The sequence below is a fragment of the Lissotriton vulgaris genome, chromosome 9 (genome assembly GCF_964263255.1).
Source record: "Lissotriton vulgaris chromosome 9, aLisVul1.2, whole genome shotgun sequence".
In the NCBI taxonomy this organism is placed as follows: Eukaryota; Metazoa; Chordata; class Amphibia; order Caudata; family Salamandridae; genus Lissotriton; species Lissotriton vulgaris.
The window spans coordinates 585,506,196-585,522,301 of record NC_141697.1 but is presented as its reverse complement, the minus strand read 5'-3'; the positions used below and the strand labels follow the sequence as shown (position 1 = coordinate 585,522,301).

The 16,106-nt window shown below is 45.5% G+C and overlaps 1 protein-coding gene across 2 annotated transcripts in view; it reads left to right on the top strand.

The window, feature by feature from the left end:
* The window catches only part of ARL2 (ARF like GTPase 2), a 104,731-nt gene that overhangs the window by 15,688 nt on the left and 72,937 nt on the right, over positions 1 to 16,106 (top strand). For both annotated transcript variants that reach the window (XR_015299970.1, XM_086938154.1), the window contains exons 3-4: positions 8,511 to 8,673; positions 9,163 to 9,243. Coding sequence is in view for 1 of the 2 variants with exons in the window: in XM_086938154.1 (XP_086794280.1) it covers positions 8,511 to 8,673; positions 9,163 to 9,243 (244 nt within the window). In the remaining variant the exon portion in view is untranslated. The remainder of the gene's footprint in view (positions 1 to 8,510; positions 8,674 to 9,162; positions 9,244 to 16,106) is intronic.

Below are 16,106 nucleotides of genomic sequence, written 5' to 3'. Positions count from 1 at the left end.
CGGGTGTCCATTTTAGGGTTAGATATAGGTATACTATATCTAAAGCAAAAGGTGATTACACCACCTTGCCCCAGCTGTCGTGCAGCCAGTTGTGTCAGATTTGGATGGCCAGCCAGGGGTGGCATAATACATGCTGCAGCCCCTGGTAGGCCCTGGGTACACCTATGCCCTGAGTTACAGGGTCTGATAAGGTGGCCCAGTACCAATTGGTTATCTACCTAAGGTACAGGGAATCCATTTTACAGAGAGAGCAGTAGGCCTGGGGCCCTGAATAGCAGGGTCCCAGGTTAACTAAGTCGGAAAACCAGCAAAACACCAGGCAAAAAGTTGGGGGCAACCATAGTCAGGTATCCACCTCCCTACACTCCGGACATGTGTCCTTGGTTCGTTACGGCTGGGCAATGTCGAAGAACTTGGCACCTAGGGACGATGTGGTGAAAATGCAGACGCACTGTGTCGATGCAGCGTCACAGGTGATTCATAGATTCCACAGCTGTGAAGCAGGTGATGCGTCTCTTTCTTTGGATGCACAGCTGGCCTGCGTCTGAATCAAAGTGTGCTACGCGGATGTCTGTGACAGTGCTCAGGACTCAGGCTGCAGTGATATTTCATCCACACGGCAGGCGTTGGGTCAGTTTTATTTGGCCGCACAGCAGCGATGTATTGATTTTTCCACTGCGCGGTGGTGCTCCGTTGCAAAAACGGGCATTGAGAGTCAATACGTGAATTTTCTTCTCAGATTTACCAGATTCAACATCTACGGGCTAAGGAACCGGATTTGGGACCACCTGGCAATTCAGGGCTCTCGGCAGAAGAGCCTCCAGCACTGATAGATAGTCTTTGGCCCTGAGTCTTCTTAACAGGAGGCAAGCCATTGGAGAACCTTGGAAAGCAGGATGTAAAAAGCAAAGTCCTGTCTTTTCACTCCCAGGACAAAAGCAGCAGCCCAACACAGCAACAAGCAAAGTGCCAGTCCTTCCTACAGCATCAAGGTCTTCCTGGTCAGAATGTCCTCTTAGTCCAGAAAAGTTCTGACGTTAGGGTGTCACAGCTCCAATACTTATACCAGTTTCTGACTTTGAAGTAGGCAAACTTTAAAGAAAAGTCTTTGTAGTGCACAAGACCCTACCTTCCCCGATCTGGCTCCAGACACACTACAGGATGTGGAGACAGCTTTGTATGGGTGCAGGCATAGCCTATTCAGGTGTCAATGACCACTCCTCCCACCAACTAAGACCCATCAACCTGGTGATGGGCCATCAGGGCACACCTCCGCTCTCTTTGTTTGACTGTCTTAAGTGAATTAGCAAGCAGCCCAACTGTCACCCTTTCTCGGGCGTGGATTCCACAGAATGGTAAAGCAAGGAAATGTCCTCTTTCAAAAAGTGGCAATTTTAATCATGCAATTTAAAAACCAACTTCACTGAAAGATGCATTTTTAAATTGTGAGTTCAGAGACCCCAAACTCCAAATCTCTATCTCTTCCCAATTGAAAGTTACACTTGTAAGAGGTTACAAGGTAGCTCCAGTGATGACCTATGTGAGTGATGGCCCTTGCCACAGTGAACAATGAAATTAGCTTTATTTCATTATCCGGACATGTAAAACACACAAGTACATGTCCTACATTTTAACTGCTCGGCACCTTGCTCATAGGGCTATCTTGGGCTTTACCATAGGATTGCCTTACATGTAAAAGGGAAGGTTTGGACCTAGCACGTGGTTGCATTTGCCAGGTCGACATGACAGTTTAAAACTGCCCACACATACTTTGTAGTGGCAAGTCTGAGACGTGGTTGCAGTGCTATTCATTTGGTGGCACAATCAGTGCTGCAGGCCTACTAGTAGAATTTGATTCACAAGCCATGGGCACACCTGTTGTATTTATTAGGGACTTTCTAGTAAATCAAATATGCCAATCTTGGATTGCAGGTACATTTTACATAGGGAGCACTTGCACTTAAGCTCCGGTCAGCAGTGGTAAAGTGCCTGGAGTCCTAAAACCAGCAAAACGAAGTCAGAAAAACATGGTAGGAAGGCAAAAAGTTTGTGGATAACCCTATAAAAAAATGTCCAGTTCCAACAGTGGGTGATTTTGAATTCTTGAAGATCAAGTATAAACTATGTAATGAAAAACATATGAGTTTGCAAGCTGCATATTTATGAAACAGTATTCCTAATGCACCAACCTTACCTAAGGGTTTACATAGTAACTTTTTTCACAGCTCCTAGATAGCCATGTTTGTTGAACCACCCTAAGACAAAGAATGGATAAGAATAATGTATGATGAAACAGATAGATGTTTTTGGGGATTGCATTAGAAGATAGAGAAGAGGAGGACAGAGGAATTTTATCTTGAAATGTACTCAACCAAGGATTGATTTAATAGGTTATGATATCCAAGTTAGTTCTGCTGTTATATTTTAGTTGCTCTTGTGAACTTTAGCTTAAAAAGTAATAGTTGTAGTAGTATGTTTCTTTGAGCAAATCTTTCAATGAGTTTTGAATATAATTGGAGGCATGCTTGATAGCGGTCAATCTTTCACAATATTAAACTATGTAGAGAGCTCTCGTCTTGCCAGAAGATATAGGTAGCATGATCTTAGTAACAGGACACATTCTCAAAGTGTGGAAAATGATCTGCGTATCAGTTGACAAATTGGTTGCATGTTCAGTATTACAGTCTAAAAATCTGAAAGTTCAGCTTTGTTTAAAGCTCTACATATACAGGACTGTTGTCAGCTTTATGGGACTTTGTGTGCTAATTTTTTCGGTAGCTGTTTTTGTTCTGGCAGTTATTGATGTCTTGCTTCATCTCCTCCCACTGTTTCTATAAGACAAAATGTATTACTTCATGTTAACTACATTACAATATTAGAAACAGGTCTATGTTTGCTTTCAAGACGTAATAGTATACTGAATAGTTTATATTTTTTAACACTTTTTTTAACCATTTTAAAACTTTGCTGATAGGGTCTTTTTGCAAGTCATGACCTGTCATTTTTTTCTCTCCAATTTTACTCTGAAATATAATGGATGCTTATATATTACAAAAAAAAAAAGAACAAATATTGGTAATGTGAGTCAATCGCGCTTTGCTATGGCCAGTATTGGCTTTGTCATTGCTTTTGTGGTCCATGGTTAGTCAACTGTTACCTGATACCACATGACCTGTCTGTGTAATGTACCAAATGCACTTCTAATGCTGAATCACAATGACACAGATGTGCATATAGCCATGTCTGGGAATAGTCCAATCTCTTGTGTTGCAAAACGAAACAAAAGAGGATGATGGACGGAGCATTTGAGCAAATCAAACACTCACCCCCAGTCAACTGATCTGGGTTTAATCCATCACCATTCTTTAGCTCACTCAGCCACCCCAGTTCAGACATTTGTCACCCCGAGTGAGACGGGTATGCTCAGACGTGAGTCCCGTGCTCTCCATGCCACTGGAATCAAGCTGTCCAGGCTGATGAGGGCTGAAAGCCCGAAACCGGTCCTTGGATGCTTGTTTCCAGTCCAGGGAGGACCTGGCTTGGCAGTTCAGGCTGGACTGTTCCCATGGGGCACAGGGTCAAGACTGATTTGCATATGGCTGGGTTCAAACTGGAATGGCATGGTGAGCAAAAAAACGATGGATTTAGGCCCAGATCTCAGTACTGGGGTGAATGTATGACATTGTTCTGCATTCTGTCCATCACCTGTTGTTTTTAGGTCTCGCGTCAGCGAAAGACCTATTGTTTTCACTTTCCTGGGAATCTGAGACAGGAGATGGGCACAAGCGCCGATTTGTCCTCGTGGGCGCGCACGGCGCCGTGCACATCCCCTGCCTCAGATTCACAGCCTGCCAGCCTCTCGCCGCTCTCACTCGCGCGCACACATAGCCACACTTGCGCATGCGCACACACACACACACACATACACCCACGCAGGCACAATGCATCAGGGCGCATGCACACAGACCCACATATTCACACGCACAGCTAACAGACACACAGTCCGACATATACATACACACGCACAGCTACACACGCGCGCACACACAGCTACACCCCCTCTTACCTCACCGGGCTGCCCGATGAAATGCTGCGCATGAGCGGGTAGCCCCCGCCCTCCCATTCTTCAGACTCCTGAGACACCGGTTTGCACCAGACACGAATGTGGTGGCCCGGCGCTGATCCTAGTTCTTTTAAGGTAACGAAGTTTAGACACCTGCATTTGATTTCATTTACTTTTGTGGCATCTGCTTGCATTACTCAAAGAGAAGCAATGAAAGCCCCGCCTGTTGGGTTTGTCAATTCTTGATACGTTTGTGATTTTAAGGGTGCACAACTGAGTGAGAGCTGTAGGGGCACATAAGCTGTGTGCCCCTCCCCTCTCCCTCACAAAAGATAGTGCGTACGTCTATGAGGCTGGCAGGACAAGCGCTGTCCGCTCCTGTTTCTTGGCGCTACATTTGCAGTTTATGAGCAACAGTTGTGTTACATGAGGACACATTCATCTTTGCTCGGCAGGGGAGGAATAGGTGATTAGGCCAGAATCACAGGATGTTTAGAGTCATTGCCGAGACTCGAACCTACCTGATCCTCCGCTCCGAAGTGGTCCGCTCTGGGTGTTAGGCCACATCCTCCCCAGGTGCCTGTGCGGCTGAACTCTGCTGCCACGAGGCGCTCTCGTTTTTACTGCTGTGGTTAGTGCTCAGCATTCTTTTAGTTCATGCACAACCACATTGCTGAAGCAATCATATGAAAGTGCTAGCCGCATGTCTCCAGTGTGGGTGAATTTATTTTAGTAGGTGTCCCACAACAAGATAAAGCAGAACACGCTGGAGACACTGCTCGCGAGCAGCTTCTACAACGCCCAATAACAGTGTTGTCATCTACATTCTTGCCTTCTGCCTCGGATCAGACTGCAGCCCTGAAACGTAGGTCTTTACTCTGGAGTGAAAAGAGTCCGGATGTTTGAGTTGTACCCTTTGCCTAAACAGAATAACATACTTTCAGGGTACCCGGATGCCAGCCTTTGTCTTTCCTTTCGGAAGTCGTTGCTCTCGGGATCAAATGTGTATTCCGGTTAATTCAGCTGAAGCAAGTGAAGACTTCAACTCCCAAAATACACTGTTGCAATACAAGCCTACAATTAGAAACACCATGTCCATTTAATTTGATGGGTCGTAAATATCCAATTCCCTATCTACCACTCTCCCCCCTTTCCACAGTGTTATTTTCTTTGATATTCATATTTCTGGTACTCTTCTTCCTGAGCAGTTATGCTTTCCACACCAGTTGCACCCTAGACTAGGGCGACCTATGACATCAACCTTGGCTGCCATCAAAAGGAATCTGTTTATTGTGTTGGTCAGGGAAGTTTCCCTCAACTGACTCTCGTGCTGTTAGATAAATCCTGGTTTTCTCAACCTTCTGTGAATGACGACGTCCTTTCTCAGCAGCCGCTGTGAAGAGACAGGAGGTTTGTATGTTGACACTGCGGTGAAGTGCCTGAATAAAATAAAAAGTCCATGGGCTATATCTGTGATCAGTCTGCAATGCAAAGGAAAGCCAGGAAAATCCCATCGTAGCTTAGTAAAACATGTTCATACCTTCCATTTTTCTGAAGGACTCGGATAAGAAGTCTCTTCCTGATACCATTGCCTACCATGAGCATGCATTGTCTCTGGTAAAAAGCACTGCACTTTTATTCATCTGTTTATTTTACTTCGCTAGCGAAGATATAGAGGCACTGTGTTATGTCTAACAACTCGAGATCTGCCCAATCGCCTCTGTGTGTCTGTTGTCCAGGGTTTACTGCCACTCTAATTTCATTTTACACCTCCCTGAAGTGGCTTCTCAAGCATTATAGTCTTTATTTCTTCTTTCAACAGTTGCTTGCTTGACAACCTATTTACTTTGGAACAGATTACTCCATATGTAAACTAGATACAATCTACAGGGTAAATAATATTACCGGCTAATCTGGACATGCCTTCTCCTGATATTATTCAATATCCATAAATATGTGGAAGTTGGTTTACTATTAAGCTAAAATTCATATTATTTTAAAGTAGTGCATGCGTGTGTTTTATCAAGGTGCATGCTAGAATGCAGTGTTTGACTTGAGCTTCACGCATGTAACAATGACAAAGCTCTGTAAAATGTCTAGCACTGACAAAATACGGAAATTACATTTTTCGAGATCAAAATCAAGCTTACCTTGGGGCTGGTGCTAGGATTTTTGTCACCCTAGGTAAACCATCACTAGGCTTTTCCTTATGAAACCGTTGTGAACAATTACTGCTTATAGGGGCCAGACTGGCGCCCCCTGCCAATGGTGCCCTAGTCAGCTACTTTGTATCATCTGATACAGCATAATCACTGATAACATTTAAAACTGAAAAACTATCATTTGAAATGGATTAAGAGGCTGTTGAAATTCGTGCATTTTTCGGATCCGCCGAGGCTTTCGGCTAAGAAGGGCATAGGGTGCTGAAGGATGACCACCCTGTCCACAGCGGCTGCAGGGTCTTTGTTACATCCTTAACAGCACATGCGGCAAGTCTGGGCACTGCGCGTGTGGTTGTCATTCTGATGATTAAAAATAATAATACTTTAATAAATGAATTGTTCTAAAGGATGCCAGGTGCTAGAATAAGACTAGCTGGCACCTTTGGGTGGTACCAGCTTTGGGCTCTGATTTGTCCCTACAACCATCAATTGTGGCCCTGTTGCTGTAGACAGAGTAATCCATCAATGGCATTCTGTAGCACAGCGATCGTCCTTACGTCAGCCCACCACATTATCACTCAGCACCACCACAACATCACTCCGCACCATCACAGCATCAATCTGTGAAACCATTCAACGACAACTGGTTCAAATATGTTCTCTCAAGCTTTATTACAAATGTCACAAAAAGATGTTAATATTTCACGTCTGTTCTTGGATTTTCATCACAATAAAATACACTGAACATAATCTTCACAAAAGTTATTTACAAAAGTGTAAGCTATTGCCATTATAAATTGCAATCACTTTTATTTAAGTATTAATTATTTAAAAAAATTAAAAGCCATTGTTATTTGTAATATCGATACATCTAACTCACGTAAATACAAAACATGTTGCATTACAAATGCAATAGGTGTCACATTTGCGAAAGTTATAACTATTGGCATTGTAAATGACAAAGCTATTAATTTAGCTATTTTCAAAACCAACTCATAAATAAAAAAATTGTCATTTACAAGACCAATAGCTCAAACTTTCATAATGCGAGACCTATTGCATTGCAAATGCTTGTTTGCATTTGTCACCCCGAGTGAGACGGGTATGCTCAGACATGAGTCCCGTGCTCTCCATGCCACTGGAATCAAGCTATCCAGGCTGATGAGGGCTAAAAGCCCGAAACCGGTCCTTGGATGCTTGTTTCCAGTCCAGGGAGGACCTGGCTTGGCAGTTCGGGCTGGACTGTTCCCATGGGGCACAGGGTCAAGACTGATTTGCAAATGGCTGGGTTCAAACTGGAATGGCATGGTGAGCAAAAAAACGATGGAATTAGGCCCAGATCTCTATACTGGGGTAAATGTATGACATTGTTCTGCATTCTGTCCATCACCTGTAGTTTGTTGCAATCAGTGGCAAAGCCAATGCTGCCAGGCAGCCATGTTGTAGATCTGTTTTTCCCTTGTTATTTATACCGGTCCAAGATGGCCTCCAAGTTACTTCATATTGCATCTTGATGAACTATATTGAGCTCTTGAAAAGGTGTAGCTATAATGAGCAATGGTAAAAAAATTACATTCCAAAATGGCCACCAAAAGTTTTGACTTTGCCAATGCTTGCACTGATATTGCATAAGCCCTGGTAAAGAAAATACCACACCAATGGCCCGCCATGTTTGTTTTGTTCATGGGTAAAGGCAAAGGGGTGTGGCCACAGTGAAAGCATAGGCTGGTAGAGTATGGGAGCAAGCTGCTGGCGGGAGAGGTAGAGGAGGAAAGTAAAATGCCATAGAGAAACACTTGACGAAAAATAGTTCTTTTGAGTTCAACAGTGGTAGGATGCAATTGTTTAACCAAGATACAACAAAAGCAAAAAAGCTCCTCCTTGCGGAACAAACTCTAAAATATTGATGAAAGCTATCCAGTGAGCAGCAGGGAGCTGAGTTAGACAGGAAAGACATTGAGCCATGAGCTGGGGGCAGACCCGTTGCCCATCTTAAGTGTATGTCAAAGTATTGAATAGAATGCTGTCTACAATACACAGCTAAAGCTTTCTTTAGCAAGACTGCATATGCTCCCTTGGCCAAAGGGTAGGCTTTCTATGCGGCGCCAGTGATTGAGTGACTTACTCTTTGTTCCCCTTTTCTCTCCTCTTGTCACTACATTCCCATTATTACCTTGTGCTGTGAGCCCAGGGGATTGTTCTGTGCAATTCAGTGTCAGGAATACATGATGTTTGTGAGCGGCATGTAGTGCTAATGTTTCTGCTCCTTTTCTTTCTGCGGCTAGCTTCAAGCTGAACATTTGGGACGTCGGTGGCCAGAAGTCTCTGCGTTCGTACTGGAGGAATTACTTTGAGAGCACGGACGGGCTGATCTGGGTAGTGGACAGTGCTGACCGCCAGCGCCTGCAGGACTGCAAGCAGGAACTTACCAGTCTGCTGGTGGAGGAGGTGGGTAATTGTCATAAAAGAATAGTAAAATTGTGACCAAGCGGTCAGGCTCTGCATGTGTGCAGCATTAGGGAGAAGTTGGAGACTGGTACCAGGAGTTAATACATTCTGAGTTGATTGATAATTATTTTGTTGAAGCATGAATGTGGTTGTAATCTTTGTGTGAATTGGTGTACACAGGCCTTGGCCAAAGGGAACATTTATTTTTAACTTTTTAAGAAGTTGGAGACATCCAGCAGTCCAGGCTCTGCAAGATCTCTCTTTGAAGGATTGGATTCCTCGTATAGACCACTCTGGCTTTCACATTTACAGATTCCATTCATTCCTTGGCTATTCTCTATTGTGATTTACCATTTATTCCTTGGTCTGTATGATCACTCCTTCCAAGGGGGGGCGTTGTTTTTGATATCTTAACTCTCTGTATAGCTGGTGCCTTAGCCTCTCTGCTAGCCAGAACCTCAGTTTTGACATTATTTTCTTTTTCCACAGCGTTTATCTGGGGCAACATTGTTAGTTTTCGCAAACAAGCAGGATCTGCCAGGGGCCTTGTCAAAGGATGCCATCCGAGAGGTAGGAATCCTCGATCACACTGAACAGACAAGTACCACCGATTGTCTGATAAGGCAGTGTGTATACTATTCACCGTGTGTAATGTATAACCCAACCCAAATGATCTTGTGGAACTTTAAATAATCAGTATAATTAATTTAAAACTTTGTAATATGTATTGTCACCTTTGAGGGATCAAGACTGCCTTTCTTGGATTCTACCTGAACCTGTTGATTAGAAAGGGTAATCTTAAGTGTGAGTTATCAAACTCCCCTTAAAAGAAATGACCATGCAGGGGCTGACATTGGTTATCTTCTCTGATATTCTAGTTATTAATAAAAGTGCCAAAATGAGTTTAGAGTAATGTTTTCCTTACACCTCATCATCCCGCCCTTAACAGCTGAGCACACATTAAGACACTATTGCGGGTCTAGTGACTGTGTATCAATGCATCATCTACACAGTCAAATCTTCAAATTACTTATAGTTCACCTGGCCTTTCATCCTTCTAAAGGCAATTACATGAGTACCATTGAATTTCAGCAATATTAAACATCAATTATTAATAATGCCAACAGACACCACAGGTAAACATGCTGTCTAGAAATTAGCCAATTATGTTAGTTTGCCAACCGCATACCATGCGTGACCTTTACAATTCCATTGTGGCATGTTATCTATCTATTACGTTTGTAGCCTTGACCTATCATTCTGCTGCCATGGTGTACTTTGATTTTTGTCAAGGCCTCCCTTACAACCAACTTTTAGCTGTCTGTTGTTGCAGGTCTGCTGTGGATAATACCAGTTCTCACATTGGGCCAGCCCCTTCATTGCTTATCATTGGTGGGCTTTCTTATCAATCTCATTTGCCTACTTCTTGTTCGATGGCTTTGCTTCCTTTTTCCCTACCCTGGAGAATAGCTGTAGACTGGATGACTTGGATATCTTCCACTGCTTACATTCAAAGATTTCCCTTTTTTCTTTCAGAACACCATGAAGTGCGTGTTTTTGTTCTCTCTCCCTAGTTTGCTTCCCCCCAATCATATCCCATTTGGTTGCCCCTTACTTCATGACGTGCTCCTTTTGTGTTTCAGTTTTCAGCTTGCTTTTTCACGCCAACATGCCCCCCCCAGTCCCTTGTTGTTGATATCCTTCCTGTATATCGCTTTGTCCAGCATTTAATTTTTGTTTCTGCACTCTTATTCCTCCCCTGATTGCTTTCCTGAAATTGCTTCCAGCCTGTCCCTAAAGCTCCTTCACTCTTGTCTCCCTTTACCTAATTTCCTACCCTGTGCCTGCAGCTCTTTTCTCTTTAGTTTTCCTAGCGCGTTTGGTTGTTGTTAGTGTGACAACACACTTTCCCCACATGCATTTTCATGCCAGGATGCTCCTTTCCAGTCTCTGTCTCGTCATCGCTTTGGAGATCATGTGCTCAGGTGCCATCTTGCAGCCTGCACTGCTGGCCCTTGAGCTATTTCTTCCCTGGTTCCTCTGCCATGTTATAGCTATGGCTCATTAAGGCCTGCTCTGGTGGCCAGGCCTGCACATTATTTTTTTATTTTCTCCACACTGTCTCCTCACTCCCCTGGCATCAGTTTTCTCCTATTTGCTTTTCCGTATGAGAATATTTGTTCTTGCCATCATCCTCCTTCCTAATGACTCAGAGCATAGCTTCCAGCCCTCGACCGGCATGCCAAGTGCCTGCTATGATATCCCTTGCTACAACTCGCATTAATCTCTCATTGCTTCAGTGTGTCTACCTGCCAGCTCATGTCTCACCGGCTGTTGCTCAGTGCCCTCTGCCTTGCTCCGCTGTGATCTCCAGGAATAAAGTCTGCAGTGCAGCTCAGTGTGTTGTGGAGCCTGTTAATAGGGGTTAGCCATTTACTAGACAATGCACCGTAATGTGTTACAAAATTAAAACTGGAAATGTGAGGGAGATGATGAAAATCCATTCGGCTGCATTGAAAACATGTGTATAAACTTGTACACATTAAGTGCAACTTGAATAAAAATGTGCTTAGATTTAGTGAAGGTAAATTTTAATTCTATTAAGGACACAGTGGTGAGGATTATGCTTTCTTTCTTTGCTTTAATTCCATTATTTTAAACTCAGTGGACATTTTAATAGTAACACAAAACTACTTCTCACATGAACAGCAGGGAAAACACACAAGTCCATCCTCTAATCCCTGCAGCATGGCTTTAACATAGTCCATTGCCGCTGCCTGCACTCCCTTTCTTCGCATGAATCACTCCATATTTCGGCCATCATGTGTCCTGTTTTGAACCATCATTCCCTGCAAAAGATAGACTTCAGAAGTGACTGTTCTGATCAACCAGTTTAATCAGATCTCACTGTTAATGTCCATTAACAATTATTTTGATCCCAATCAAAGAGAACATATCAATACAGTAAGCACAAGTGTGATAATTCATTTGAAAATGAAATAGATTTACTTACTCCAGACTGAGGCGGGTCCGCGTCTAATTTGATCGCCTAGTGGGATAATCCTTGCCTCTGTGTCCTTAATAATAGTGAAACTTACCTTCACTGAAACTATGCACAGTTTCATTCGATGTCAGGACCAGAGGCGAGGATTATACTATTTTTATTTATTTATTTATTTTAGGAGTTTTATATAGCGCTAGCTGGACCCAATGGTATCAGAGCGCTTCACAGCATGTACAATTATGTGCAAATATACAATACAAATATTATGGTGGAACATGAGGACGGGTGACCAAGAAGTTATCTAGATCAGAGTCAGTGTGAACAGTCACAAAATTACGGTGAGATGGAGAGCCGGCTGGGTGCTTTCTTGACTCTTATCGGTTCGCTCGAGAGCAGTCTAGGAAGAGGACTTTGAGCAGGTTCTTGAATTTAGGGAATGAGGAGATCGTTCTGATGTGGGTGGGGTGGAGTTTTGGATTTTGGGGCCGTTTCCAGCGAATGATTTGGCTGCGATTTTTTTTTTTGCTTACAAGTTTTCAGTGGGATGAGTAGTAGAGTGTTGGAGCTCCTGAGGTTCCTGGTCTGGCCGGCCCTTTTGAGTTTGGCGGCCAAGTATTCCGGTTTGCCTGTGTGCAGGGCTTTATGCGTGAGGCAGGCTGTTCTGAAACTGGCTCGCAATTCATTTCAATTGGGAGCCATTTGAGTTCCCTGAGTGCAGGCGATATGTGATCGAATTTCTTAGTTCCTGTGACCATTCTGGCTGCAGCATTGAAGGTTGTTTTCAGGGGGGCTGGGTGCGATTTTGCTGTCCCAGTCAGGGTTGCAATCCCATAATCAATTCTGGAGAGCATCAGTGTTTGTTTGGCTTGTTGAAGATCCTTCGGGAGTAGGATACCGTGGGGTATCAAGTAGTTAGTAGTTCGAGGGGTGGCAGCCATTAGCGTGGCCGGCTGCATCTTATCTAGGTTAGGAAGGAGGCGGATTTCCTCAGGTGTGAAGTAGGGAGAGTGTCATGCGGAGGAGAGAATGCTGTCTGTCAGGTTGGGTGGGAAGGGGGGCTTGAGGAGTAGCCTCTCGGGGAGCTGTTAGCTAGGTGTAAGAGGGGAAGCAGCCATTGGCGTGGCCAAAGGCCATCAATCTAGGTTTAGGAAGAGGCGAATTCCCTTCGGTGGGGGGGGGGGGAGGCCGTGCTGAGGAGAGTGCTGTCTGTCAGGGTGGGAGGGTAGGGAAGCTTGAGGAGTAGCCTCTCGGGAGGAAGGGAGCTGTGGTGAGGGGGCTTGCGGGGAAAGGTTTCTCTAGGCCCGGGTTTTGGTGTTGGTGTTGGTCTGATATCTTAGTAAGGGACCTGTATCGTAAAAAGATATTCTCTCCAGGTGGCAGGGACACCTGTGACTTGGTGTGGCAGTGGATCGTGGACTTGGGACCCGGGAGGGTGTTGTTGGAAAAGCGACCGGGGGCTGCCTACACTACCCTATGAGTCCAAGGCCGCATTGGAGTGGCATTGAATCGGTGCTCTCTTGTGGCCGGTCCATAATTAGGACCCTAGTAGACACTGATCTTTGAGTCCTTGATGCAGTGGTCTCTGAGGTATCAGGGGTCTTCTTCTGGCCTTATTGCTGGTCTTTCTATGAGTTGGTTCTGGCATTGGCGGCCATTATTGGGTCAGGTAACTGGTGCGCCTGACGTGTTGTAACCCAGGGCTCCGCTCCCATCTCGGGACGGCCTAGTTTCCTTCAAGGGTCCCAATTGACCTATTTCGCTTTGTATGGGAGGATCCAGGTACCCAGAGTCGTCTTGTGGCCTTATTAGTTGGATCCATCTGTGATTCTGTGGTTGGCGACCATTGTTATAGTCAGGTAACGGGGGCAACTGGTGTGTTGATGTGTCCCGGGGCTCTACTTCCGCCTCAAGACAACCTGTGTAATGGTGTGGGTCGCAAATAACCCGCCTTGCAGTTTTGAGGGACTCAAGGCAGTCCGGGGTCTTCTTATGGCCTTAAAGTAGGCCACTTTCTGTCTCAATTTAGATAGTGGCAGCCATTTTTTAGTCAGGAATTCAGGGGCTACTGGCGTGTAGTTGTGTCCTGGGGCTCCGTTCCCGCCTCAGGACATCCTATGTATCAGCCGGGATCGCAAATGACCCGATTTACGTTTTCAGGGGGGCACGAGATAGTTTGGGGTCTTTTTGCAGGCCACTTTCTGTCTCGGTTCTAACTAGTGACAGCCATTTGTAAGTCAGGCATCTGGGACTGCTGTATTGGGTCCCGGAGCTCCTCTCCCGACTCGGGACGTCCTGGTCTCCCCCGAGGATCGTAAATGACCCACTTTCACTCGATCGGGAGGATCCAGGTCTCCAGGGTCACTCCCCGATCTTATTGAGGGCTGGACCCAGTGACTGCTCCAGTACGAGCGGCCATCTCCCCGTCGAGCGTCTTTGTTGCGCTAGCGTGAGTCGGAGCCCCGACTCTGCAATCATGTGGGTCCCGACTTTACTGAGCTGCCGCACCTCTCCGGAGCGGAGGACTCCCTTGGTCACCTAGATGGTGGTGGAGCTCCGAGGATCTCAGGCCAGCCTCCCCGGAGTGCTCTGACCATGATTGCAGCCAGGGTCCCTCTCGTTGCCACATCCTCCTCTCGAATCCGCAAAGCTTTGTCCCAGGACAGTCCGGTGGGTTAATCTGTTGTACCGCTTCTTAGGGGGGGCTTGAGGAGGGCGATCAACTAAGCCACTTGCATCACCAGCTTAAATTAAGCCTTTAAAGGTAGAGGCTCTGGACCAGTCGGCTGCATGCATTAAGTCCTCTAAATGCGCTCTCAGTCAAAAAGCCTTTGAGGCCATTGCTCCACTTGCTGAATGCCCAGCAAATACTTTAGTGTCTATACCAGCCTTCTGCATAGCCCAACGAACCCATCGTGCTTTCGTAGGTAAAGACACCGCTTTGGGCGGTTTTCGCAATGCAGTGAGAAACTGTATTTTGCCTGGAGGGCGGACTTAATCGGTCATGTCTTAATACTCCTTAGCGGTACAAAAGGGGGTGGTGATGGACGGAGCATCTGAATCAATCAAACACTCACACCCAGTCAAAAGATCTGGGTTTAATCCATCACCGTTCTTTAGCCCACTCTGCCACCCCAGTTCAGACATGGCTATATGCAAATCAGTCTGACCCTGTGCCTCATGGGAACAGTCCAGCCCGAACTGCCAAGCCATGTCTTCCCTGGACCGGAAACAAGCTTCCGAGGACCGGTTTCTGGCATTCCAGCCGTCTTCAGCCCGGCTTGCTTGAATCCAGTCGCCCCCCCCCCCTCTCTCCCAAAAAGCCTGGTAGGATATTAGGCAGGTGTTGGATTAAGTGCATCTACTTTTTTTTTTTTTTTTTTTTTTGGAAAACCTTTATTGAACAGTATGTGCAGACAATTACGGGTCTACAACCCTCAGGCCGGCCTCGACAATAATGGGCACATCAGCAAGTAATGACACCTCTCAGCGACAAAGCAATAGATCCACATATATGCCAGATTACGTTAGACACAATCGTGCCGCTAGGCGACAGGATGATGAGGTTTAATTTTAAAATAAAGTTCTAAAATGAGTCCATAGCAACAGGTCTGGAAGGAGATGAATCAGAGCAATGCAGTTAGGACTTATACTGGGCAGCGATCACAAGGAGGAGCAGCAAGCATTATCCATGAGGCAAGCGATCGCACTCAATGTGACCAGGATAGTTAAGAAGCATATCAAATGGCGATCCCCAAACGCTACCCATAAGCACCCACTCTCCCCACAGACCCAAGAAAGAAGTAATGAAAGAGCTAGCCAGAAGAATGAGTGTAGAAAGAGAGAAGAGAGAAAGAAAGAAGAAAGAAAGAAAAAGGAGGCCCATAGAAAGAAAAAACCAACAAGAAAATATACCCCCCACCCTACACGCATGCAGAGGCTACGGCCTACCCCCCCCCTAGCAGTGTGTCTGTCGCCCCAGAAGAGTACCCGAAATATAGATGAAGATGAAGAGAAAGCTAAGGAAAAGAATAGAATGTCACGGTTGATCGGAGGAGGGCCAAGGATTTATGTAAGCAAACGAAATCGATACCCGCGGTCACCCAACCCCAGGCCCCAACCTAACACCCATGCAACTTGTACCTCCAACAATCACAAGTCCCAGTCCCAGTCTTATATGTTCCAGTGTACAACAAGAAAGTCCCCATCCTCAGCCTTGACCCCTTCGAATCCGCAGTCCAATCGAAACCAGCATCAGTGCAGCCAGTGTGGACGAAATGGGCCACCTTGGAGACCACCGTAAAAGTTGGGGTGCAGGAGACAAGGCAAACTGGAGCGTTGCTTGACTGTAGCGAACCAGAGGACGTACCATTGCTAAGCCACGGCTAGAGCAACGGGGAGTAGAACGGTGTACAGGTTCCAAAATAGCAGC